The sequence below is a fragment of the Melanerpes formicivorus genome, unplaced genomic scaffold, assembly GCF_026170545.1.
Source record: "Melanerpes formicivorus ecotype bairdi unplaced genomic scaffold, bMelFor1.0.p_v2 SCAF_6, whole genome shotgun sequence".
In the NCBI taxonomy this organism is placed as follows: domain Eukaryota; kingdom Metazoa; phylum Chordata; class Aves; order Piciformes; family Picidae; genus Melanerpes; species Melanerpes formicivorus.
In genome coordinates, this window is record NW_027142358.1 from 4,887,005 (window position 1) to 4,913,568 (window position 26,564).

The 26,564-nt window shown below is 46.4% G+C and overlaps 1 protein-coding gene across 1 annotated transcript in view; it reads left to right on the forward strand.

Moving 5' to 3' along the window:
- The first annotated feature begins 216 nt into the window (after nucleotides 1-216).
- Nucleotides 217-26,564, forward strand: part of XPNPEP1 (X-prolyl aminopeptidase 1) — a 34,982-nt gene continuing 8,634 nt past the window's right edge. Inside the window, exons 1-15 of the mRNA XM_068139409.1 lie at nucleotides 217-273; nucleotides 1,394-1,490; nucleotides 4,470-4,600; nucleotides 10,465-10,528; nucleotides 12,234-12,338; nucleotides 12,603-12,695; nucleotides 13,621-13,764; nucleotides 14,144-14,239; nucleotides 16,466-16,547; nucleotides 17,884-18,094; nucleotides 21,574-21,663; nucleotides 23,802-23,852; nucleotides 24,955-25,013; nucleotides 25,557-25,634; nucleotides 26,168-26,239. Of these exons, the coding sequence (XP_067995510.1) occupies nucleotides 4,484-4,600; nucleotides 10,465-10,528; nucleotides 12,234-12,338; nucleotides 12,603-12,695; nucleotides 13,621-13,764; nucleotides 14,144-14,239; nucleotides 16,466-16,547; nucleotides 17,884-18,094; nucleotides 21,574-21,663; nucleotides 23,802-23,852; nucleotides 24,955-25,013; nucleotides 25,557-25,634; nucleotides 26,168-26,239 (1,262 nt within the window). The 5' untranslated portion in view covers nucleotides 217-273; nucleotides 1,394-1,490; nucleotides 4,470-4,483. The remainder of the gene's footprint in view (nucleotides 274-1,393; nucleotides 1,491-4,469; nucleotides 4,601-10,464; nucleotides 10,529-12,233; nucleotides 12,339-12,602; nucleotides 12,696-13,620; nucleotides 13,765-14,143; nucleotides 14,240-16,465; nucleotides 16,548-17,883; nucleotides 18,095-21,573; nucleotides 21,664-23,801; nucleotides 23,853-24,954; nucleotides 25,014-25,556; nucleotides 25,635-26,167; nucleotides 26,240-26,564) is intronic.

The window sequence follows — 26,564 nt, forward strand, 5'->3', positions numbered from 1 at the left end:
GCCGGGGCGGGAGAATGGGAAGGGACAGGGAGAACGTCCCCGCTGGGCCCAGGAGAACGGCCCCGCTGGGCTGGGCAGTGCGGCGGCGGCGGGGTGCCGGCGGGAACGCTGCGCGCAGTGCGCGTCCGGCTCCCAGTCCCGCTGCCGGCGCTGCTTCACCGCCTCGCGCCGCCGGCTCCCCCGTGACGTCACCGCGACGTCAACGGCGGATGGCCGCGGCAGCCCACGTGAGCGCCGACGTCGCAGCGGCGGACGCGGGCGGGCGGGCGGCAGGTGAGGACCGCGGGGCGGGGGCAGGCCCCGGTGGGTGCTGCCGGGTTAGTGGCAGAGGAGGTTCAGTCTAGGTGAGGGCGCGGCCGCGGGGGCTTCGGCACGACCTAGGCACGGCCTCCCCTTCCGGCTCTGTTAGCTGGACCCTGGCAGGGCCTCCGGGCCCAGTCGGGGTCTCCAGGCCCGAGTGTCTTCGTCACCCGTCTATGAGGCATTTGGCTGAGTGGGAGCAGGCTAGGCTGGAGGGTTTCGGTGAATTTGGGATGCAATTTGGGAGGCAAGCGGTGGGGTTTGTGACTCATTACACGTTGCCAGCCCAGGCCACAGAGGCCTGGCTGTGAGGCTCTTAAAATGGAAGCTTACCTGCTCATTGAACAACTTCATTCATAAAAGACAAAACGAAGAGGAAATCAGCAAGAGGATGAGCCTGTGTGAAGCAAACAGGACATAAACGCTCAGGGTGGTCTAACACAGCAGCCAAAGGCAGACCCAGATGTAGCCTGACCTCCTGTCCACGCTTCCCACCCCCGCCGTGGCACTGACGCACACACTGACACAACGGGGCTGGTGTCCCCGAGCCTCCCCGGTGCTGGCGCCTGGGGTTGCAGCATCCTATCAGTCTCTGTCCACGTGGAAGGCAGAGGGAGGTGTCTGGTTCCTCTGGCAGCATTTTCGTGGTCCCTCTTTGCCCTGCATGCGTGATGGAGATGCTGTCAAGGCAGAATGTGGCATGGGCTCTTGGAAGACTTAAACCCGAATGGACTATAGATAATACGTGTCTAGAGATTGACAGATTTTGGGGTCCACTTGTCATCATGCTGCAGTGCACGTTACTTCTGCTTTGCCTTAGTTTTGCCATCTGTAAAATGGGGTGTGGCCTCTGGGCAGAATGAAAACATGGGTGTAAAACAGCAGACCCTGGCAAGATCTAATTGTCAGTCTTGACAAGCAAATGACAAGCCCTTGTGATGTTCCTCCCCCCCCCATGGTTCACCCTCAGTGTATCTCTAATCTTTCTAGTGGAATGCAGTGTCAATGCATTTTCAGCTCTTTGTTGGGGAATAAATGTTTTATGGGGGGCAAAGTTTGTTAGTTCTATCATTTTTGCCCTTTGCTTTCTCAGGCACAGTAGAGTTTTATGAAGGCCAAGCTAAGAGCTGAATGGTATCTTGTGTGAACAGAGGCAAGAGGCATCCAGACGTGGGGATCTACAGAGGCAGGTAACCAGCAGTTTGATACCTTTGAAAAAACTAGGACAGGAAATGGCTCTGCTTAGTGCATTGCTAAAGCTGCTACCTTGATTTCAGCTGTTTGGTTTTAATCACTGGAGTGATTAAATAATGATAGAGGAGCTGGTTTAACTTTACAGAGGCTTATAATTATGGCCAAGAAATGAAAAGTCACCTGTTAAAAATTATAGAGGGACCAGAGTAAATGCCTACCAAAGATCTGTGAGAAAATAGCTCTATTTCTCTGGAAGCTAAAGAACAATTTTAATTGGAAAGTTTGTGAGGATTTTTTCAAGTGATTTCTTATTCTACAGGGGTTATCTCAAATAGATGTCTTCCTTAGTATGGGTTTTGTTGTTTATCTAGCTTAGTTGTGTTTGTAATATCACAAGCAAATCTTTCAACAGTGAGAGTACATTGTAAATTACTTTTTTTTGTCCTTGAAATTCTTGCCTGCTAAGAAAACCATAGCTGTCAGCAAGCAGCTTTATTAAAAGGCAAAGCCTTGTCATTTTTTGCCTATTTAAATGAGCCTTCCAGGATTCTGGAGACAAAGCACAGGTCAAGAAAGGAAGCTGTGTCCTTCTGAGTTTGTAGAAGGAGATTCTTTTCTGCTGGCTAGTCACTATGTTGTTGCTCTCTCTCCTTTGTGTTGTTTGGGGTTTTTTTCTGTATGAACATAAATCAGCATCAATGTTACAGAATGTTACAGCAGAGCGTTACCAAGGACAGACAGAAACGATCACCGTGTAATAAAGTTCAGTGTAGCCTGCAAACACTGTATAAAGCTATGAAATGTGTCCTGGAAATAAATCTGAGGTGTAGTCTAATCCCAGCAAAGGCACTGCAGTCAAGATACCAATTTGAGGATTTAGTGGGTGGTGATTTTTGAGCTTAATTTGCTTCTTGCGGTCTGAGTTTTAAACAAGTGTACCTGTGGGCAGACAGTCACACGTAGGTCTAGATGTATGAATGGTGATCTTGGGTTGAGATGTTTGCATCCAACTGAATCAGGTCTTGATTAATTTCTTGCCTTGGTCATGGTGCTGCCGTTTGACCTTGGTCAAATCATGTCTTCCTATGGCTTGTGAAATGGAGGCAGCTTTTCTGAGTTCCTATTTAGATGGCAAACATCACAGTGCAGGGACTGTGTCTTAATTGCGTTTTGGCATAAAACTGTAATGGCACTTGGGGCTCCTCGTAGTTACTAAAGTGTAAATCAAATAAGTGCCTGGAGAAGCAAAACATGTTTGAAACTTGAATGCTACGTGCTTCTCCCATCTATGATCTGTTTGTGAAACGAGCCATGAAATGAACTGGTCAAAACAAAATACTGCATAGCATGCCATTCCAGCAGCACAGAGCCTACACACCTTGCCCTGGAAAGTGGCAGCATTGAAGTTGTAAGATCCCAGCATGATCTTAGAAATGTGAAAGGTAGACAGCTGGGAGGAGAATTACTCTGCTTTGGGCACCCTTTGGAGATGTAAGTAAAGAAAAGATGAGGAACTTTTGAAGAGGTTCAGGTTGCCTGATTTTCATGGACTTTCATGCCTGACCTCCCTCACAGCTTGAACCTCCCCTGCACTCGGTCAGTGCCTTCCACTGCAGCCTTCACTCTTGCCAGCATGGCAGCTTGGCCTGGTGCATCACTACACGGTGCTCACAGTGGGCCCTGCCTGTTGATGGTTTCTAAGCAGCAAATTGAGAGCCTGATGTTCACTGCAATGCCAAAGACAAATTTGTTGCAAAACCACAGCAAGGGAAGACAACTGACCACTGCCCTCTGATCTGCTGTCTTCCATTCACACTGTGCCCCACCACTGCCTGCCTGACATGTGCTGAGATCTGCAGAGCATTTATTTGCCAAAGGTCTTTAGAGAAGGCTCCCTTAAGCCTTCCTACCAATGCCCTGGCAGTCACTTGAGAGCTCAGTGGGCTTTCCCTCCTGTTCTGCTTTTGTGTAGGTGAGCTCACATGCAGCTCAGAAGTAAATATGGCCAGTGAGTGCATCACTGTGTATGTCCTTGGAAGCAGATTTCTTTTGCCTGAGTTAATCTGGTCACCAATTCACTATGAAACCCTGGGCTAGAGTGAAACTTGTAATAATTGCATTTCTCACTGTCCCAGTTCTGAGTCACTGACACGCATGGCTTGCTGTCCCAGCAGCCTGTGTTCCTTTGGCGCACAAGCCACAGTATCTCTACCCCTAGAGTGAAAAAAAGTGAAGGTTTCTCTCTGTCCACATGATAGGTGGGGCTACATCTGGTCTGTGGGTTCTTGGGACTATCAACATCACATGCTGAGACCTTTCTTGGCTGTCAGGGAACAGGTCTGAGGTGCTCTGGTTCTGGTGCTATCCACATGCAAGAAGGGTTGTCAAGTGTGTTCAGCTTGTGTGTGACACCCTTGAGCATGCCCGTCCTTCACCAAATGGGAAAGGTCCTTTACTGAACAGACCAGCTTTGACTTTCGGCATCAACCTGATCCTTCATTCTCAAGGAACATAAGTGAAGTGACAAGACAGGAAAGACTCTGGGCTCGAAGGGATGATAGAATAGACTAGAATAGAATAGACCAGACCAGACCAGGTTGGAAGAGACCTTCAAGATCATCGCGTCCAACCTATCAACCAATCCAATCCACCTAAACAACTAACCCATGGCACCAAGCACCCCATCAAGTCTCCTCCTGAACACCTCCAACGATGGTGACTCCACCACCTCCTCGGGCAGCCCATTCCAATGGGCAATCACTCTTCCTGTATAGAACTTCTTCCTAACATCCAGCCTAAACCTCCCCTGGCTCAGCCTGAGACTGTGTCCTCTTGTTCTGGTGCTGTCTGCCTGGGAGAAATGATGTTAACACAGTTGTCTGCAAGGGAAATTTCCAGTGTTGGTGTCCTCCAACTTGTGCCTGTGAGTGGCCTGGGATGACTGGACAGTCTCTAGAATTTTTATTTTGCTTTAGTTGCAGGTAGGAAGATGAGTCCCAAAATTACAACAGAGCTGCTGAAGCAACTGAGGCAGGTGATGAAGAGTCCCAAGTATGTCCAGGAGCCTATCCAAGCCTACATAGTGCCCTCTGGAGATGCCCATCAGGTATGTACATATGTCTGGAGGATTAGGAATGATTGCACTTTCCATTTTTGCAAAAAAAATACAGACAGACAGGGGTGACTAGAGTCATCCTTCATTCACTTGCTTTAATGGTTCTAGCATAAAAAGCTGGGTAACCTGAGAAGCATCAAGTTGGAAAAAGTTTCTGGAGTCTGTTCAGGAGACTGAGGTTTTTATATTCTTGTAACAAATCAGTGTGGAGCTTCCACCAGCAGCTTCTCATCAGATTGTCTCCAGGGAGCTCATGCTGCACAAAAGGAAGCTTGCCAGAGCACTTGCTGTCCCCATCCTGGCTGTTGGGAAAAATGGATTTACTGGGGGGAGGAAAAGACATTATCTGGGTTTTAGTTTCCCCATTAGCACCTCCTCACCAACACATATTCTTTAGCTAGATGGTGAAGGATTTGTTGCAGAGTGTCCCTTTTGCTAGATCCAGTTCTTGCTGGAGTTTTCTGCCTTATGCTAAAGCTCTTCAGATGCCGTGCAGAGGGGCCTTTAGAGAAAGCAGGGAAGTAACAGGCCACAGCAACACTTTGCTTTCAGAGCTGCTGTGCATCAGCTTTTTCTGTGCAGTCAAGAGAGAAGTCTGGGTGTAGGGTGGTAACCTGGGGTGTAACTGTGTTGTGTGCTGCTGCTTCCACTGTTCAAATTTATGTAGTCCATGACATCAATTTTAAATTGCTAAGCTGCCTTTTACCTCCCCTGCCTGCTCGTGTGCTAGTTTCACTCTTTGCTTTCTTAGGGGACCCAAGAACTGCCAAGGGTCTTTCCCTCCTCAACCATTTTCAGGAAACAAAAGACCTGAAGCTTTCCTGGCTCACATCCAAAGCTCCCTTTTACCTCAGGGTGCACTAGAGCAAAATGCAACTGAATCGGAACCTTTGCCCTTGACTTGGCACTGGGGTGAACCACGTTCAGGCTTGCCTGCGCCCTGGGACTGTATGTGCAGCATCATGTTTCCTCATAGGGAGATCCAAACTTGGGCAGGTAGAGGGAAGGCGTTTTCTGCAGCTGCTATTGTCTGCTGCATTCCTGCCTCGAGCTGCCTCTGTCCATATATAACTCTGGTTTCATTTCACTAGACATTAAATGCTGTCATGTGAGTTGAAGAATGTGACCCTCAGGACTTCTGGGTTTTTCTGTTGCTTTCTTTTCCTTGACAGAGTGCAGTTAAGCAGAGAACCCCATGTAGCTATTTCCTGCTGGGCAAGTTGGTCAGGTTTCTCTGCAGAGTGAATCTATCTGAATGGAAATGATTACTAAAAGCTGCTGGTTCTGGCGCCTCCTGAGCAGCTATTGCAGGATGTTGTCTGTGAAATTTGGAAGTTGGTGCACTTTTAGGGATTGGCAGAAACCTGTTGATCCCAGAACTGGATTACTGATTGCTGGTAAATTGTGATCAGCTGAGATTTATTTGCAGCTTCCCCACAATCCGAGCAAGGGTTTGTTTCCTCTATGCAAATAGGAACTTTACAGCCCCGCAGTCAGGTTTCGCTCCTGGACAATTCCCTTTGTGACTCTGGTTTAATGGTACCCAAGCTTTTGGTGACTCCAGCCATTTCCTCTCCACAGCCCAAGCTACTTGCTGCTGCCCTGTCTCTCAGCAATTCCTGAGGGCTGTCCTGGGATCCACATCAGAGAACTTGTCAACAAAGAGGCCTTGCCTGCTTGTGGCGTTGACACAGGGTTTAGACTGGGGGAAACTTCATTATCTAGGTTGCAAAGGAGTCCCTGGATTGGGCTGATGCTGATACAGCCCCAACGCTGCATCTTACTGACTAATTCCTCTTTGTAACACTAAGAATGTTTGAGCTCTGAACTCTGTGATGCTTTTAATACTAGTTTTCCTGCCAAGGCTAGAAGGCTTAGGTTATAATACTGCCAGGAGGCTTGCCATCAGTTGTATCCCTTGCTTTCCATGCTTAGTTTTATAAGGAGCTGAAAGACTTGCAGAGCTTCTCAAACACAGCTGGCTCTGACTCTGGCTTAACCAAGGCTGCTAATGCCTTGGATTTGTGGCTCTGGCAGCCAGGCCTGAAACTTTTGATGCTGATGATAAGAAGTCAGAAGAAACAAACCTTGGGGACCTGGGTGATCCAAAGGCTGGTGAGAAAGGAGGGCACTCCCAGCCAAAAATGGGCTGAAATCCATACAAAGAGCCTTACTTCCTTTCATGAGTGCTAGGTGGATCTTGGGCTGGAAGTGTCGAAGGATCGTTATGGGGTGAAATGCACCAAAGCCCTTCTTATGGTTTGGTTGAAAATGCCTGTGTGAGCTTTTGGGATGTTGCAGTGGTAAATGCAGGATCTGTTTTTGTGTTGTGCTACCCAGTTTACATTGAACCTGGAGTTTGCCCATATGGGAATGTTCAGAGACTGGAGGAGCTTTCTCCTTAATGGGAGGGAATGATGTTTGGATTAGAGCTTGGGTTTGGAACCAGTCACAGCTTAACTGGGGCTGGCTTCCACCCCTAGGCCTTGACTCAGTGAAAACAAATTTGGTCAGATCTGGCTAGTCTTTCACATCAGGGAAGCACCTGCCCAGCTCAGGGCCCTGTGTTTGGGTTGGCAGAGATGCTGTTTCTGCTCAGGGCTGTCTTCTCTGACACAGGCTTGTTCTGAGCTGAGGAATCAGCAGAGTTGTAAAGCAAGAGGTGTCTTGTACACACGTTGCACTGACCTGTTCCAGATCTTACCAATGTGGTTAGGGTTTTGGCAGTGAATACTGACCTCCCTCCCCGTACACAGCAGTGTTTGTTCTTTAATGGCATCAGTGTCCTAGCTCTAAGGACAGTGAGCTGCACTTTACATTGCTGATCTTGGTTGACATTAGTGTTGAATATGCTATAAGTTGTTAATGGCCTAACCATGCAGGCTCTGGTGAGAAGCACCACTGATTTTTGGGGGTTCATCCTGGTTTAGCTGAGGTTTTTTTCTGATGCAGGTCCCAGTTTTGTCTGTGTGTCAAGGACTGACAGGTGTGGTGGAAAGCAGACATGAAAAGCTGGGTTGAAGGCCATCAGAGCTGCAAGAGAAGCCCCAGGGACATACCTTGTTCTGACTGTGCTGTGTCCTGTGCTTTGTGTGGCGTACGCAGGTGTTTCCCTTGTAATTTTAGCTCGTGCAAAGCATGGGCTCATCTTTGCACAGTGGGGGTTGCTGCATGGAAGAGAACAGGTGGGTGTGCAAGAGTTCACACTGACAGATGAATGAACCATCTTCCCTTCCAGATCCCTCATACTCTCTTTTAAATCCTATCTGTTTCATGGTAAACTCTTACAATACTGCCTGGATTTGTCTATGAATTGGATAGCATGAGGTATTTCCCACATAATCAAGGTCTTAGTTAATTTAGGTCAGCCCTTTTACCAGATCTAAAACTGATAGGCTTCTTTTCTTCCTTTTAGATTGAAAAAATAAAATAATTTGTTTGAATCCATTTCTTTGTTCTGTGCTCTTAATGCAGTAGCTCAGTGTTAACCCTTCCTATGAACTGCCATTCTGCACGGGCACGTTAGGTTGCAGTCTCTGATGTGTTGGTCAAGCAGAGGGAAGTGAAACCATTGATCTGATTTGAGGTGTGCTTAGTGACACAATTTCCCACAGTGGGAAATTTCCACCATCCCCTCTGGGTGTTAAACTACAGGAGGTGATGTCCCAGCTTTTTGCTGAGAAGTGTAGGAGATGGGGAGTAGTGGCAGTCAACTGGCCGAATTGTTGTTTGGAGATGGGGAAATGGGGAATTCTCAGGTTTGGCATCACTCTGCCTTTATTGTTCTGTCTTGCTGCTTTGAGATCGGCAGCCAGGGAAATGGCCGCTTGATTCTGTTCCCCAAACAACTTTGTCCTCTCTATCTGCTGAGGGAGTTAGTGGTGATGCCAGTGCTGTGGTGGGCAGATCCACCCCAGCAGCTAGAGAGGTGCAGAGGACTCCTAAGGTCTCCTGACCCTTCTCTTCCCCACAGCTGCTGAGCATATGTCACAGTCCTGTCAGGCTGGACAGGAAGAGGCACAGGGAACTGGGCTGGCTGAACTAAGGGCACCCATAATCTCAATATCCACTCTATTTCTGCCAACTTACATTAGTGTTTGGATAAAATAGGGGATTTCTTGGAAGCATTTCCCAGGAATCTTCCCCTGGCAATCAGGAGAAAAGCTACTTAGCCAAATCCTCTCTTTGACCGTGGGTTTTACTGTCCCAAGGCCCAGTTTCGGAATGTTAGTGCTGAGTAGTTGGTAGTTGCTGCTTAGGGTGCCTCCCCAGGAAGGGAGAGGCATATCTATTCTGGAGGGGTTTTGTCTGTGGGGTGATTGGAAATAGAGTTGTTCCTGGGTGCTGTAATTTGTGCTTCTCATTCACTCCATTGCTTTCAACCCTCTGCCTTCTTTAGAGCAGTGAAGAGTAACAGATTTGAAGGGAGTGTTTTCTAGCAATCAGATGATTTAAAAATAACCATGACCAAGGACAGGAAAATGCAGTATGTATCACAGTAAGAACTAGAACCAACCAAGAATTGAGCTGTGATTTCTCAGCTCAGTCCATAAAAAGTTTCTTTTGCACAGCTTGGTGCAGAGAAACTTTATGGGCAGAGAAAGAGACTTTGGCTTCAGACCATTCGAAGGTACAAATCCAGGGGGTTTGCAGATCAAACATCAACACTGTCAGCCTGGATTAAGCTGATTTGCTGAGTTGTACTAATTAATTAACAGGCCTACTGAGCAGTTCTGACCTCCAAACTTGCCAGGATGGAATCCCATAAAAATGTTGTGTGGGCCATTGCAAGGTACAGTTTCTCTTTTAGTTTTGGCAGCTCCTGTGGCTGTCAGATATCTCTGCATTCTCAGGTTCTTCTGTAATGCTGCCAACAATTACGTCCACAAACACAAGTTGTGATGGGTTTGGGTTGAGGATGGACTAGTAGTCTTTGATTCCCTATCACCCATCAAAACTTGTTCTGGTGGTTTCTGGTGTAGTTGGGTTTTGGGTAGACAGGGGATCATGGAATTGTTGGGGTTGGAAGGGACCTCAAGGCTCATCTAGTTCCAACCCCCCTGCCATGGGCAGGGACACCTCACACTAGATCAAGTTGGTCAGAGCCACATCGAGCCTGGCCTTAAAAACCTCCAGGGATGGGGCTTCTACCACCTCCCTGGGCAACCTGTTCCAGTGTCTCACCACCCTCATGGTGAAGAACTTCTTCCTAACATCCAATCTGAATCTCCCCATTTCTATTTTTGTTCCCTTCCCCCTATCATTACCTGACACCCTAAAAAGTCCCTCCCCAGCTTTCCTGATCAGCGCCTAATTAAACATGAACCTCAGACTAAAGGTTTTAACCCAGCTTGATGATTTGCTTTCAATGTTATTGTTGTGGGAAAGAAGGTCTTGAAGGAATTGTTACAACAGCCAGTGAGTGGACTCCACTGGAGATGGTGAGTTTTACAGATCCTATGTGCTGATTACTCACCTCTCTGAGATCAAGGGGTGCTTCTAGTTTCTCTTCCTTTCCCATTGCAGCTTCAAAGGCAGCATTTGTTTGTTGCCCAAAGGGGAGGCTGAGTGTGAAATAAACATCTGCAAACTCTGAAGCACTTCACTGTTTACAGACATTTGTGGGAGAAGAGTGCTGCAGCTTCAAGAAAAAAACAAACCCCCCTAGTTGGACATAAATGCAATATAATCACAGATGATTAAATGTTCCAGCAAAACAGAGCCTAGGATTTTTTAACTCATTTTGTTCTCTCTGTGGTGTCCTTTAGGAGAAGAAGCTTATCAAAGAATTTCTCATCAGCTGATCTTCCCCAGCCCCTCACTGCTATAAATAATTGCTGCCTTTTGTTTTCCAGAGTGAGTACATGGCACCCTGTGATTGCAGACGGGCGTTCATCTCCGGATTTGATGGCTCTGCAGGTATCTTTCCAGAACTTGGGTTCTTGCTAATGTATTAATTCCCCTGTAAAGAAACAGTCTCATTCATGGCATAGAGGCAGAAGGGGAAAGGAGCCCTCTCCAGCTTGTTGGAACTGCTTTCTTCCCGTTTCAGTGTCTGCAGTATTCTGTCTTGGCTACCCACTGGAATTATGTAATGACAGAGCAACAACAAGTTTTCAGAAAATGTATGACCCCTGACTGAACCTCTCATCAAGTAAAATCCTGTTAACCCTTTAGTGTGCTGCTTGTAAGCTGTGCTACTTCCATTTCGTGCGCAGCCAGCGCGAACAGCTTGTGGCATTGCCTGTTTGGGCTGGGTGAAGAGTAGGTGGGCTCCAGCTAGCCTTTCTGTTTAACCACAGCCAGGGCCAGGAACACTCCCATTTGGAAACTGAGCACTGTGGAAAAGCTTGCTTATCTTGCTGAGACAGGATGTTTTCTTGGCTGTAGGATAGGTCTGTGTTTCAGGAGACCTAGTTTTTACCCTGACCGTGCCCTAAGCTCTGCAACTTACTCTGCTATGTGAGTACTGGAAAGTCACTTTAGTCTTCTGAGGTCTTTCCCCTCGCCCCAGTTGTAAACTGGTTTCATAAATGCTGCTGCCTGTGTGTTTGGAGAGTCCATTCATCAGTTCCTATGAACTACTCTGGGACCTCATGTGGAAGGTGATAAATCCAGGGCTGTGGGCTGCTGTTAATGGGTAACATGAATCCTATATTAATTTCATGCCTTCTGCATGGCCTCTTCATTACCTTCCTCTCTATTTTGAGCCCTCGTAAGGCCTGTGCTCCCAGCCTAGCATCAGCAGATCAGTGATGTTTCACACAGGGGCTCACCTTGTGGTCTTGTTGCACCTTTAAAAGTTGGAGCAGCTTAAAATGGGCTTAATTTGGGGGGGGAGTTTGGTAGAAGACAGTTAATATTTGGAAACTGCTCTGCTAATCTGGACTTCAGTTTCTGGTGGCAGAGGGTATAGTCAAGGTGCACAGACTCAGAAGAGTTGGACTCAGTTTCTATTTGTGCCATGGTTGGTATTTTTTTTCCACTCACCAAGGGCTAGGCAGCTATAGTACCTTGCTGAGATGTCATTGCCCCTCAGCTGTCTGCTTGTGTCTCTCCATCTGGAGTCAGGAATGGGACAGATACTGAAACCAGCAGAAGTTGTTTGTTCGTATTTCATGTTCAGCCATATCTCCTCGAGCTGTAACATTTGGGAAAGGGGTGCAGCTGACAGCTGGGAGTAATGCCTACCTCTGCTAGCCTAGGAACAGCTGGTTTTGTGGATGGCTAGAGCCCAGGCTTCCTCCCCTTAAGAAGATGTGATGGAAACTGGGGATATACAGTATGTATTGCTGTGACAATAGCCAAGTGAAGACCACAGCCTCTGTTACAGAGGTTTGGAAAGCCCTATTTACCTGGTTCCACTGACTGGCTGAGGTATGCTTAAGTTCAGTTCATCTGAGGCAGTTCATTAGGCTACATCCTGGTGCATACTGTCTGATTTGGAAGGTTGGGATGCAGGGGAAACTGAATATCTCCACTGAAACTGGACTGACTTTTGAGCAGTGAGCAGAGCTGCCTTTTGGGGGATTGGAGCACATTCCAAACGGGCTTCTGCTGTCTGTGTCCCTGTGTGGTGGCTCCCCACCTCTAAGTCAACTCATTTTTCTGCCCCCTTGCCTAGGTACTGCCATAGTGACTGAGCAGCATGCAGCCATGTGGACAGATGGACGCTACTTCCTGCAGGCTGCACATCAAATGGATAACAACTGGACACTCATGAGAATGGGTATGCAGGAGGCTGGGATACTGCTTCACTGGTAAACAGAGAACAGGCTGCTTGGTGACTTTGCACACGTTACAGCTTGGGCTGTAGGTGTACCCCATCATGCAGGGGCTTAGGGACTTCTTTGATACATTGCTGCTTCTGTGTCCTATGAGTCTTCTTGGCTCACAGCTTCAAGTAGATATCTCTGATGTGTCAGCTTGGACTTTTGGGTGATGTGGGAGTGCTTCAGTTTGACTGCTTTTTTGTTTTTCAAAATTGGTGTAGGTCTGAAAGATACACCAACTCAGGAAGACTGGTTAGTGAGTGTGCTCCCAGAAGGCTCGAAGGTGGGAGTGGACCCATTCATTATTCCAGCTGGTTGGTTTTACTTTATTTTGTAATTGTAGATTGGACAACTAGATTTTACTTCTCTGCTTCTCTGGCTAATCTGTTGTGTGATGGCATGTAGCTTACTATGTTTCAGTCCAGATGAGGTGATGGGCTAAACTATGATGAAAAACAGGTTGGAATTTGACTTTTAGGCATGCATCACGAGAGCTCCACTGCATTGTGTTGACTCTGAAAGACAAGGGGTGAGGAATACTCTCTGGGCTCACAGTGACCTTACCCAAAAAGCAGAACCTTGATCTGTAAGAGATTCTAAGATCTTTTTGTTTGTGCCTGTGGCTTGTCATGGACACTTTGGTACAAAGTTGCTGAATGCCTTGTCCAGTGTGTGAGCCACAAAACCCAGGCAAAACTCACATCATTACTCTCACTCAGTGGTCTTGGCATCTCTGCAGCTTTCTCTGTAAGAAGCAGCTTCCTAGAGATTTACCATTCGTATCAGATGAATGAGTATCCATCTACTTATGTTTCCCAGTCCAAAGGTCACTGGGGAAACATTTGCTTGATTCAGATGAGCTAAAGATCAGTTTTGTGGCTGTATGGAAGCCTATCTCATCTAGCTTAGATCTAGCATATAGTTCTGCACTAGGATAGAGGACATGCTTACAGCAGCCTCATGTGGCTTCTTCTGGTGACTTCTGTCTCTTAGCTGAAGCAGTTCTTTGGCTCAAACATGAGACTGGGGCTGGGAGGTTTCGTACCTGCTGCTGGCTGCATTTGTGGAGCTGTAATTGCAATAGGTTTTGCTTTGTTTTTTAAGGGAATGGGAAGAAGGAGAGGATGTAAAGAAATGAAGTCACTCAGATTCTTGAGTTTGCCCTCTGTGAATGGGGACATTGTTGAAGCAGTGTGTGTCCTTTAAAGCCATCACTCTTGACTCTTTTCCCTTTGGCAGACCAGTGGAAGAGTATGTCCAAAGCCTTGAGAAGTGCTGGCCACAACCTTGTGCCTGTCAAAGAAAACCTGATTGATACAATCTGGACAGACTGTCCTCAGCGCCCCTGCAAGCCTCTCATCCCACTCGACCTCAGTTACACAGGTGAGAAGCTTAACTCCCAACAGACAGGAACTGTTTCTCCTGCCCTATCCCTCTTTGCTTTCCTCTAACAAAGTAGGGTAAGAAACAATTACTGCAGCGCAATGTGATCCACTATGAAAAGGTCAAGCAGGTGACTGGACTTCAACTTACGACCTCATCTTCCTCACAACTCCAAATAAGCTTTTGCTAGAGGCTGGGTAACTTCAAATCCATGGCTGTCTGGAAGGCAGTTAATTTACATAGCTCCTATCAGTTACTCAAAAGGAGTGAAGAGCACAAGCACAGTGTGCTTTGGATACCTCCAAAGTCCAGTGTGGTGATCTGTGTCATCATCCCCAGTAAAGTTGGTGACTGTATCTTTTCATACTGTGTTTTTCAGGGGTCAGCTGGAGAGACAAAATTGTAGCCCTCCGTTCAAAAATGGCTGAGAGGAAAGTCCTGTGGTTTGTGGTAACAGCCTTGGATGAAGTAGCATGTAAGTCTTCACATCTCCTTTCTCCTTTCTTCCTACAAAATAAATGTCCTTCTTGCCTTGGAAAGGGAGAACCTTACCAGGGTGAGAGGCACTTAAAACATTGTTTGTTAGAGGTCATTTAACTTGCATGGAGTGCAGTGGTTCTAACAGGTCACAAACAGCAAGGCTGTGTTTCTGCATGGTGCCTTATTACACCAGCACAGCTCCTGAGTACATTTTCGGTGAGGGAAATGCAGCAAACCACCACCTTTGGAAAGACAACCCAGGCAAAGGGAAACAAAAGTTGTATTTAAAGCCTGAGGCAGTTTGAAAGAGAAAAGAAAGACTCCTGCGATTTTCTGGCTGTAAAATACCCTGATACTGCCTCACCCTGTGGGAAGATGGAGACTGTTTTCTGCTGTGGAGGCTGGGTTATAAACAAAGCAATGCAACATGTGGCTTTGTATACATAAGGCAAGGGTGGGATACACAGCATTCACAGTAATCATCCTAATCATCATGACTTTTTAAGTCACACTATCTCTCCAGTGTTTGGCAAATGCTTTGATTGAAACAAGTAAGTCAGGGTTCAACTTGTATTTCCAGATCATTTCAACCCAGGGTCCCACTAGAGAGTGTCCTCCATGTTTTGGGCCTCAGAATGTCTAGATCTCCACATCCTGGCCCTCAGCCCAGTGTGTGGGAAGGGAAAAAGGACAGAAACAGCAATGGTTTCCCTGGGACTGTTGTTATTAGTGCTTTGTATCCTTTGTGCAGAAATCACTGGTGTGCAGCCTGATGCAGTAGGAACACAGCACTGGCAGAGTGAGTGCTGCTAATGTCTGTGCCCCATGTCTGGTCTGGAAAGGTAGACTTGAAGGTGGTGTGTTCTGAGCTCCAGCACTGCCAGTGCAGCATCTCTGGCTCTGGGTGAAGCCAGCTTGCTGATTTCCATGGGCTCTCTTGGATCTGGGACACTGAGCAATGAGTTTGTTTCATTAAAAGAGTGCTTCTGAGAGTGGTGAATATGACTCTTCCCTGGGGAGGGCTGCATGAGCAGAGATTGTTTGTCTCACCTTTTCAGGCGCATCTCCAATTAAATTAATGATAAATTGGTGCCCTGAGGTGGTTTCAGATTAAATGTCTCCAGCAAAGCCAAGCTTGGTTATAAATCAAGGGTTTTAAGATGGACCGGAGGAGATCATGAGAGAAGCTTACTGCTTATGCCTAATTGATTTCCTGTTCTAAAGGGAGAAGAGGGAGAAATTGTCTTTAATTTTATCCAATTCATTTCACTGTATTAAACTCCAGACAAGTTTTTGGTGACAGAAAGAGAGCCACAGAGGAGGCCATTGCCTCCTTACTGCATTGGAAGTTGGCTGAGCAAGGAAGTTTGTACCCATGCAGTAAAGAGTTCTTTGTGGCTCTTTCTGCTTTCAAGTGACCTACTCCTTCCCTGGGGAGAATCAAACTATTTTCAGTTTGTGTCAGAATTTGCACAGCTCAATGAATAAAGAGCTGGGTGGGTTGTGATTTTAGGACATGTTGGTTCTTTTCCCAGCTGTCCTGCTGGCTGGTGCCTTGAGTAACTCATTTCAACTAATTGGGTACCCTGGGGTTTTTATTGGACCTCAAAATGAGGAGTTTGGAGATGCTGGACATCTTTTTCTCTTGACTTTGCCTGGAGTTGTGTGGGATAAAATCTTTGGGGGAAAAAAAATCCCCAAACCCTGAGGTTATGCAGCCTTAATCTGAGATTTTGAGGCACCTAAATGAGAGGCCTTTTTGGAGCATTTTAGTCTTGCCCATTGTGTCTTCCTGTTCCCTCAAGTATGGAGAGAAGGATTGGAATGAAATGATAACTTGTAACTCTGAAATTTTCTGGCTGTTGAGAAGTGAACTTTTGTTACATGGAAGAGACCAGAAATGGCAAATGCTACTGTTTTTTCCACATGTCCTTGTCTTTTTTGCCTGTGTCTGCTTTCTTCCAAGCCAGTCCCACGGCAGAACCCCGAATTTCTTTGCCCGATAGGTGTTTAAACTGCGATTCTGGTGCCATCTGCTGGCCACAACTTAGAATTGGTGGAAAAGCAGCAGGACGTGGGACAGCTGGCTGGGAGCTGGGCTCACAGCCTGCCCCCGCGACGACTCATTGCTTGACTGTGCTTTGCTGAGATTGGTTTTGGCTTTCTCTAATGTTGCAAAAGATGAAGCAGGACGGTGATTCTTGGCATTCTTATTTTCCAGGGCTTTTCAACCTCCGAGGCTCTGATGTTGAGTACAATCCTGTGTTTTTTGCATACGCTGTCATAGGAATGAACACAATCAGGTGCTTGTATTCCCCTCTTCTGGCCCCCAAGATGCAATTTTTGTGGGACAGCTGTTCTAACAATGCATGTGTCTTTTCAAAGTGCCTATGCTCACACACTTTGGTGTCCTTTCTGAGCACTTTTGTCTTTTGCATTAATTATTCTTCTCCTCCAGTCAGAGGCAGTGAGGCAGCCAAGAGCTCTGCTGTGCTGCTCACTACCTCAGCTGACTTGTTGGGTGACCTTGGGCATGATTTTTAGAGTGCTGGAGCACCTCTCCTATGAGGACAGATTGATGGAGTTGGGGCTGTTCAGGCTGCAGAAGAGAAGGCTCTGAGGAGACCTAATTGTGGCCTTCCAGTATCTGAAGGGGACCTACAAGGAAGCTGGGGAGGGACTTTTTAGGGTGTCAGGTAGTGATAGGACTAGGGGGAAAGGAAAAATAGAAGTGAGTATATTCATCTTGGATGCTGTGTTCTTCCCCATGAGGGTGGTGAGACACTGGAACACATTGCCGAAGGAGGTGGTGGAGGCCCCATCCCTGGAGGTTTATAAAGCCAGGCTGGATGTGGCTCTGAGCAACCTAATGTAGTGTGAGGTGTCCCTGCCCATGGCAGGAGGGTTGGAACTAGGTGATCCTTGAGGTCCCTTCCAACCCTAACAATTCTATGATTCTGTGATGGCTGACCCCTGTGTCTGTCACTGTGAGATAACACAGGGGGCCCTTGGAGCCCTGGGTGGAATGAGCAAGAGCCATCTCGGGCCTGGGCAGTGGAAAAATTCTCATGTCATTGGTGAGTCACTGCAGAACTACAGAAACTGTGGTGACTGCCCTGTATAATGAACCTCAGCAAGTACAAATTGTTAGAGGCATCTCCAAGCTCCTAGCCAGATGCATCTGAGGTAAAAAGTGGATGGTTGAGTACAGGTTGTGTGTGAAAGCTGAGCCAAACTGTTCAGTGAAAGCAAGAACAATATGATACTTAAAGAACAGTAGCTTTCCCACTTCCAGATGTTGCCCTTAAAAATTAGAGAATGGCCATTTTTTACTTCTGTTACTCTCACCTGCTTGAAGCACAGTGATGGGATACAGCTGCAGCTGCATTGAATGTATTATACAAAAGAAAAATGCTGTCAGCTCCTTCCCTCTCAGCTGGGTGCTACATCTTCATTTCAAAGCAGGATTTAAGCTGTGTGCAGGCCAGTGGTTAAAACAATATAGGACAAGGTAGAGCATATAGTTAATGAATGCCTTTCTCCCTGAAATGACAGCAGAATGGTTTCTCCTTCACTCCTTTACTCCAGCTGTTGTCAGATGTGGTCCTACTTACCTGCTCTGTCTGATGTGCTTCTCAGGCTCTTCATTGATGGTGACCGGATGATGGACCCGGCGGTGAGGGAGCACTTACAGCTTGACTCCACCCTGGAGCCTGAGTTTAAAATCCATGTGATGCCCTATGGATCTATCCTATCAGAGCTGCAGGCTGTTGGTACAGGCCTCTCACCCAAGGAGAAAGTGTGGCTCAGTGACAAATCCAGCTATGCTCTGACTGAGGCCATTCCCAAGGTTAGTGGCCCTTACAAGGGAAAATACTTTTCTCCTCTCTGCTCAGCATGGTCAGGAATGGTATTGAGGGCAACTGGCCTCAGCAAAGCATGGTGCTGGCTGGAGCTTGTGCAGAAGGGATCCAGCCATGCTGAAGTATTGAGGAGTGGTTAATCCTGGGGTTGCTCTCGCTGGAGCTGCCCTTCCAGCTTGCTAAGCTGATTTACCCAAAGAATTGTCAGCTTAAGGCAAGTGCAGTGGGAGAGGGGAGGGAGAAAGGCAGCAGGGTGAACTCAGGTCATTCTGCCCATGGCTGGAGCATCAGCCTTATGTGGACCAGCAGTAAGAGCTGGGAAACTTGGAGAAAATGAATCAGGAAAGTTGAGCAAGACTTTTGTGACTTTTGATCTGAGTGTCTGAAGATAATTCCCCTTATTTATTTCAGTGGCTTGAGGCACTGGCTTGAGGCACTATTCAAGCAACATGCAACATCTGGTACCAAAGACAGGAGGGACAGGGCAACAGAGTTGTTGCAGCAGGGAACCTTGTGAGGACACAGATCACCTGCAGGCACTGGTTGTCCATGCAGTGTGTCTGTCTGCCAAGGGACAGTTGTAACAAGTAAAGCTCTACAGAAATTATTCTGATGCTACATTTTACCCTTGTACTTGACCATGACTGTCTAGGAGTCTTGCAGTCCACCAAACATTCCAGCAGTCATGAAAGGATATACCTGAGGAAGGACACAGCAGCAGCCATGCACAAATAGGCCAATTTCCATGCATCTTGTGTACAGCTCTTGTTTGCTAGAGATCCCATTTGCTGGAATGCCATCCAGTTTACAGAGATACCTAGTACCTAACAGTTACTTTGAGTAAATATGTTTGGAAGTCAGGGACTGGTGAGTATTTTCCAAATGCTGCCTTGGAAGATGAGACCCTCTGAACAGAATCTATGCTTGTACTGGGGTGCTAAACAGTTTGGGCTTCTCACCTGAGAATTACAGGTCTCAGGTGAAGGGATTGCTGGAAGGAAGACTAAGTTGTAAAAGGTATTTGGCTACAAGCTCATGTTCACCCACCACCAGGTTTCTGCCACCACCAGACAAGCAGATCTCTCCTGCCTGTGTTATGTACTGCAGGTGTGTGTATGGTACAGCCATACCCACAACAACAGGGCTAACTGCAGGGGTCTGAGGGCTTTTCTGGTTAAGCCACGTCTTGGCTTTGTGTCTTCCAAAAGACAGAAGCCCAAATGCAGGGTCTGTTTGTGTATTCCCAGGCTGCCACAGTTTCATTCTAGCACAAATCTCATCTCCAGCTTACATAGCCTAAATAGCAGAAACCATACATCATTCTACTCCAGTGCTCCCTTACATCCTTTAATACCTTCATTGCACTTTGTGCATCAGGGCAGGTGGTAAAAACAAAACAGGTCTGGAAAGATTTGCTGTTTTCAGTGAACCCCTTCAATGTAGGATGTGTCTCTCTGTGCCTTTGCACTGGCTTGAGGGAAACATACAATTGACCTTTTTGCTTTAAAACCCAGCAAGGCATTTACATGAGCAAGACAGACGGATTTTTGGCCCTGCTCAGGATTAACTCTTCTGACACCATCAATCCATTCCTAGGTGCAAATGGCCTCAGTACTGACATTTTGCTTAGTCTTGTTTTGTCCAGGGTATCAGAAAGCATAGAGTCTATGAACCATTGAGAATAAAATGTTGTTACTCTTTTGCCTTCAGAGTAGAGTACCCCTTGCTGTAGTTGGAATCAGTGGGCTAGCATCAGTTTGAGTAAGTTGCTGTAGATGATTTACACAGAGCATATGGTAGGTCTGGCCTAGATTAAGGAGTGTAGTGAGTTGTAGCCACATTATTTATCATGTTGGCACTGGAAGTTGTAGTCATTACAGTGCTACATGACCTCTGTATGCTGTGGGGGAGTCCCTGCCTCGAAGAGCTCTGTGCAATAGAAAGCCGGAGAGGAAGGTCTGAAACTTCTTGATTAAAAAACACTTGAAGAGTCACCAAAAGAGCCAGAGGTTTTCATGTTCCTCATACTGGACATTTTTCTCCAGTTCTATACCACTTTACACCAGCTGAGCAACTGGCCTGGGGTGCTTTGAAGAGCCCCAGTGCTGGAAGTCCATCTATTGTCTGTCTCCATCCAAGCCAAATATTGACACTGGCAAGAGTCCAGTCCATTATTAAATGCAGATCTACAAACCCTTTATAGGTTTGCCTGCAGCAGCTGCATGTAAGTACACTTTTTCCACAGAAGATTAATAGAACCTATCAGGATCTGTAAAAGGCAGGCCAGTCTAGGAATCTGACTGTTCAGAAGATTTGTCCTGACTCTGAAACAAGGGCTTCCCTGACTTTGTTGTGGCTTCTGCAGTACTTCATTTTCTGCATAATGTAGTGTCATTGTCTTGCTGGTTTTAAGAATTTGAAAGGATTTGTGTGAAATTGATCTGTTCTGAGGATTTACCAGACCTTTCCCATGAGTTTGAGTGCTGCTTATTTGTATGTTTATTTAGAATAGGAAAACAGTGTGTTGCTTGGGCTGTGCTTGAGTAGGTGCTCATCCCATCTCTTGGTACATGATGGGTAAAGCAGAGGGCTGTGGTACGTAAGATTCAATTTTTAATCCTTCTCTGATGCCAAGTGTGACACAATTTGTGCAAGTCACTTCAGTGAAATTTTGAAGACATGCTCAGAACCAGCCAAACATTCCTGCTAATCTAAGGACAGCAGATGACTGGGGAAGTGCACAGTGGTACAGGATCAGTTACAAGTTCTTAATGCAGGGCCCTCTTACCCAGGCACAGAAAGCTTTGTCTCAAATGGCTGATGTAAGCTTGTTTCAGGAGTGGGCAGTATGCAAAGCTCAGCTTTGTAAAGGCCTTTCATGATTTGTGGGGCTTTGATGCGTTTGTCTGAGCTGCTGATCGTTAAGAAGTGGTGATGGTCAGTGCAGGAGGAGCTAGAGCCTTGAGGGCCTGCCAGGTTCAACTCCAGTGCTTGGTACCTGGGCTGGGTACCCTTTGTTCCCTGCTGCTTGAGGGTGACAGGTAGCAAGTCAAGGTGGCTTTTTTAGATCTGTTTACATAACCTAAGTTCCACCTTAGTCCCTGGAATTGGTGTGTCTTATTGGCCATCTCTGGGCCTTTAGTATGCATCAGCAACAGGAAACTCATGGCTCAGACATGGATATGTATGGTATTTAGGATACCCAAACCTTCACCCTCTTCATAACAAGCTGCTGACTCTTTAGTTCCTTAGATTTCCCTGTGTCTGTTCTTCCTTCAGGCATGGACTGCTGCTTCTCTTTCCCCCCCTGCCAGTGCACTTAGCTGACTACTGGCAACCAGTGTCTCACAGTGCTGAAGGTTGAGAGAGACTGCCAAAGTAAAAATTGTGGCCAGGCTGAGTTATTAAACCTGTTGGATTAAGTAGTTTGACTAATCCACAAGTAATCCCTGTCCTTCTGCTGCAGGCTTACCGATACCTCACCCTGTATACCCCCATCTGCATCGCAAAGGCTGTGAAGAACGCATCGGAAACAGAAGGCATGAGAAGAGCACATGTAAGTGAAGCCTTCAGAGCCTCCTTGCACAGGACAAGCAGTGTCCTTTACATTTAGGGAAAGAAATGGCACTTCCCTTTCAGTTTTAGTATTTTGGATTAAAAACCAAACTATTTGGATGGCAGTAGATTTGCAGATAACACCAAGTTGGGAGCAGGGGTTGATCATTTAGAGGGTGGAAGGGCTCTCCAGAGGGACCTTGACAGGCTGGACAGATGGGCGGAGTCCAACAGGATGGCATTCAACAAGTCCAAGTGCTGCACTTTGGTCACAACAACCCCATGCAGTGCTACAGGCTGGCGTTGGAGTAGCTGGAGAGCAGCCAGGCAGAAAGGGACCTGGGGGTACTGATTGACCGCCAGCTGAACATGAGCCAGCAGTGTGCCCAGGTGGCCAAGAAGGCCAATGGCATCCTGGCCTGGATCGGGAATAGTACGGCCAGCAGGAGCAGGGAAATCTTTGTGCCCTGTGCTCAGCACTGGTTAGGCCACACCCTGAGTACTGTGTCCAGTTCTGGGCCCCTCAATTGAAGAAGGTCATTGAGACTCTTGAATGTGTCCAGAGAAGGGCAACAAGGCTGGGGAGAGGCCTTGAGCACAAGCCCTATGAGGAGAGGCTGAGGGAGCTGGGATTGTTTAGCCTGGAGAAGAGGAGGCTCAGAGTAGACTTTATTGCTCTCTACAATTACCTGAAAGGGAGGTTGTAGCCAGGTGGGGGTTGGTCTCTTCTCCCAGGCAACCAGCACCAGAACAAGAGGACACAGTCTCAGGCTGGACCAAGGGAAATTTAGGTGTGAGGTGAGGAGAAAGTTCTTCACAGAGAGAGTTGTTAGCCATTGGAATGTGCTGCCCAGGGAGGTGGTGGAGTCAGTGCCCCTGGAGGTATGCAAAAAGGGATCGGACGTGGCACTTGGTGCCATGGTTTAGTAGTCATGAGGTGTTGGGTGACAGGTTGGACTTGATGATCTTTGAGGTCTTTTCCAACCTTATTGTTTCTATGATTCTATGAAATGTTTTTCTGTCAGACATGTACTGCTGCTGAAGCAGGGGTTTTTTGCTTATTTAGCATTCCCTTGGAGTAAAGGACAACATTTGTAATAATGTGAAGATCCAACCCTGCTCTGTTGGGAGGCTGTGCAGACTTGAGAAGTGTTGTTTAGGGTATGGACCCTCAAGGAGATGTTGCTTCCCCTTTGCTAGTTCTGTTGTCTTTCTCAGTGGTGTTTTCCAACTGTTATCCCTTGAATAAACACAGAAAATCTTCAACACATGGTGCAAAACACAGGCCAAGATGTTCAGAAGCAGCCAGTGTCTTCAAAGCACTCTGTCTGTCATTATCATGACACTGGAAATGAAGCTGATTTCACAGGAAGCTATGTATTTTCCAGCAAAGAAGCTGCCTGTGAAATGGGTGCATGGTAGGGCTGAAGTTTTCTGTATTTCCTGTTAATTTTCTTGCAGCAGTTTTCACAACAGAAAAAAATGTGCCAGCTAAGGCAGGGCTGGCAATTCTAGACTTGTCTCATAATTTCTGCTGGCTTCTTGGGATCTGCTGCTTTCTATTTCAATGCTTTTCGTTCCCTGCTATTTAAGTGTAAGTAAAAATACTTGTGCTGAACAGGGACACTTCTATCACCCACCTCCTGAGGAGGTGGGGTAAAGCCAATGTTTGCTGAGTACTAAATGATTCTTCACAGTGAGATACTTCCCAGCAGCAAACTTTTATCAGTGTTTATTTAATTTTCCAGATACACATTCCCAATACTTGTATTAATTACAGGATGCAGAACCTGGAAAGATCTCATAGTTCTTCACAGAAGTTCTTCATAGAAAGAGTGATTGGCCATTGGAATGTGCTGCCCAGGGAGGTGGTGGAGTCACCATCACTGGAGGTGTTTAGGAAGAGACTGGATGGGGTGCTTGGTGCCATGGTTTAGTTGATTAGATGGTGTTGGATGATAGATTGGACTCGATGATCTCAAAGGTCTTTTCCAACCTGGTCTACTCCCATTCCATTCCCATTCCCATTCCATTCTTAGATCATCCCTTTGTGTTTCTGAACCTTGCAGGTTGAATCTTTTGCTTCAAACCCTGTTTTTACCAGGCTTGCTAAATCTATTCTCTTTTCTTTTAATGTAGATTAAAGATGCTGTTGCCCTGTGTGAACTCTTCAACTGGCTGGAGAAAGAGGTATTGTGTTATTTTTTTTTAACTGGAGATGTTATTGCTATGTGCAATTCTTCATCAGCATAAACTTTCTGGTAGTCTTTATAGTGCCTTTGCTAAAAGTGGGGAAACAGTTGTGATTTTATCTGTTTTTTGAGGCAGATTTCAATCATCCTTTCATCCAAGGCTGAATGAATGTTTTGGAAAACATACTCCCATTAATTTTACACAGAACAAAGCCAAAGCAGGTGAGAAATGACCTGAACAGGCATAATATGGTGTTAGTACTGTCTTGTTCTGGTTTTGTAGTGTAAGTCATGAATTAATAACCAGTTTGGTGCGATACTTTGGGATTGCTCTCATGATAATCAGTTTTGCCTGCCAGTGTGGATAAATTTGGCATTTAGGAATGAAGAGCTGCAGTTATGCTCATGTGCAGTGAGAACAGGGTAAAGACAAATGGCTCATGTTTCCTCTGGCTTAGGAGTACACGGTGAAGGTGCAGAATGCCAGGTAGCATCTGTGCCACTGCATCTCTTGAGTTAATTGAATGTGCCTATGGAGGTGGCTTGCTGACTTCCAGAAGGTGCCTTTTTACATGTCTGAACACTTCAAGAAGTCTGCTGCAGGGGTTATGAAGCCTAGCTCTTGCTCCCTTTTGCCTGTTGTCCAGTCCTGGGGAAGTTGTATTTATCAAATGCCTAAAGTACAATTTAGCATCCTTTGGTTTTTCCTGCAACTGCTTCAATTTCTGATTTGAAAGCATAAAAATCCTGCTAATTCCATGGGCTGTTGGAGAGAACTGTGGAAGCTTTGTGTACCCTGTCTGTGAAGAGATGTTGCCTTGTGAGATGTTAGCTCTGTACATAACTCAGTGAAGCAAATAGTGCATCAAGTACTCCCTAGTCAGGGTTGCTGTGACTGTTTCTGCTTCCTGCTTCTCACATGCCCTACACAGTATTTCTAGGTTTGGTGTTTGTCATCCCTGAAGAATGAGAACAGAAAACCTGGAAAGAGGCCACTTCAGGATGAGGTTTAATAATGCACAGATGAGGCCCAGTGCTTAAGCATGTAGCATTTTCTTTGCTTGCTGGTGTACTAATTCAACTTCATCTTTGTCCACTAGGTTCCAAAGGGAACAGTGACAGAAATAATTGCTGCAGACAAAGCAGAAGAGTTTCGCAGGTAATAAGTCAATCCTCTGTGTGGGTGTTTTCTGGGGGGAGTTTTGATTCTTTGTTTTTACTTTGTTCTTTAGCAATCCAGCTCATTGGCAGGTATATTATTACCTGAGCACAAACCATTACTACAAGATTTTTATCAATACTTGAATGAATTGGGGAAGAATTTGATCTCTTGGGAGATACAAGTCCCAGCCTACTGGATAGTGTGTGCTTTCCTATTGAGGTAGCTAAGAAAGAGTGCTGCAGGTTAGGACACTTAATTGAGAGAGAGTGACTTTCTTAACAGAGGAGGTGATGTAAGAGTTAGATTTTCTCCTTTTCTGATGTGCATATGTACATCAGCAGGACAGAAAGCAGATTTCCACACGGCTGGGAGGAGAGCACTTTCATCTGCAGGATTCTCCTACCTGGGAGTACTTGCCCAAATGGCTTTCAAGGCTAAGAGGAAGGATGAAATGATGTGAAATGGAGTATGGGACACTCCAAGTGCCTGGTGTGCACCTCTTGCTTGTGCTGTAGTGATCACTTTGTTTTTTTCTTTCAGCCAACAGAAAGACTTTGTTGAATTGAGTTTTGCTACCATTTCAAGCACGGGTCCAAATGGAGCCATCATTCACTACACGTAAGAGAAACGACTTCTCCTTTTGTCCTTCAGCAGACACTCTTGGAATGTGCCGTCTAGCTTCTTTCTGGAGTCACAACAGACTACTCCAGGGAGACGCAGTCACTGTTGGTTGCCATCTCACTTTATTCCACCCAAACTTCCACTTACTAAATAAAGATCTCTCCCTACTGTCAGCATACATGTATTATGATGATGATCTGCTCAGGGGCCATAGAAGAGGGCTATTTTGGGGGTGGAAGTCTGGGAAGGACAAGTATGAAGTGCAAACTGTTCTGAAATATGTCCAGGAACAGATGTTGAGAGTTTTGCTGGAGGCAACAAAGCTATTCTCTGTACTGTAGCACTATTTACTGTAGACCAATACACTCCACAGTATTATCCCTGGCTCAGCGTGTGTGGGATTTCTGTTGCTGCCACAAGAAATCAGAGCTGACACATCCAAGCTTGCACTTAATATGTTTTCTGGACTGCAGACATGAGATGGAGACCTTAAAACTGTGGAACAAAAAACTTTGTGTTTAATTGAACAGACCAGTTCCTGAGACCAACAGAACCCTTTCTGTGAACGAGATCTACCTCCTGGACTCAGGAGCGCAGTACAAGTAAGTGGAATAAATGGTGCTGAACCTCTGCCTTTTCTGCTTCTAGTGACCACCTGCAGTGTTAGCTCACAGTTGCTGTAGCAAGCATGGCAGCATGCAGTTTTGTGTGCAGTGCCATTTCATGGAGAGCCTGCTCGTTGTATCCCCTCTGGGGAGGGAATTGGTGGGATTCTGAGTGTAGCCAAGTGCATTAGCCAATGGGTGAGTGATCTGTGACAGGAGGTGCCAAGTTAGGCTCAAGGCAACAGCCTAGGGATGCTCACAAGCCCTGTCTTGGCTAGAAGATGAGAGCTAAAAGTAGAGTTTCCATCTGAGTCTCATTGCT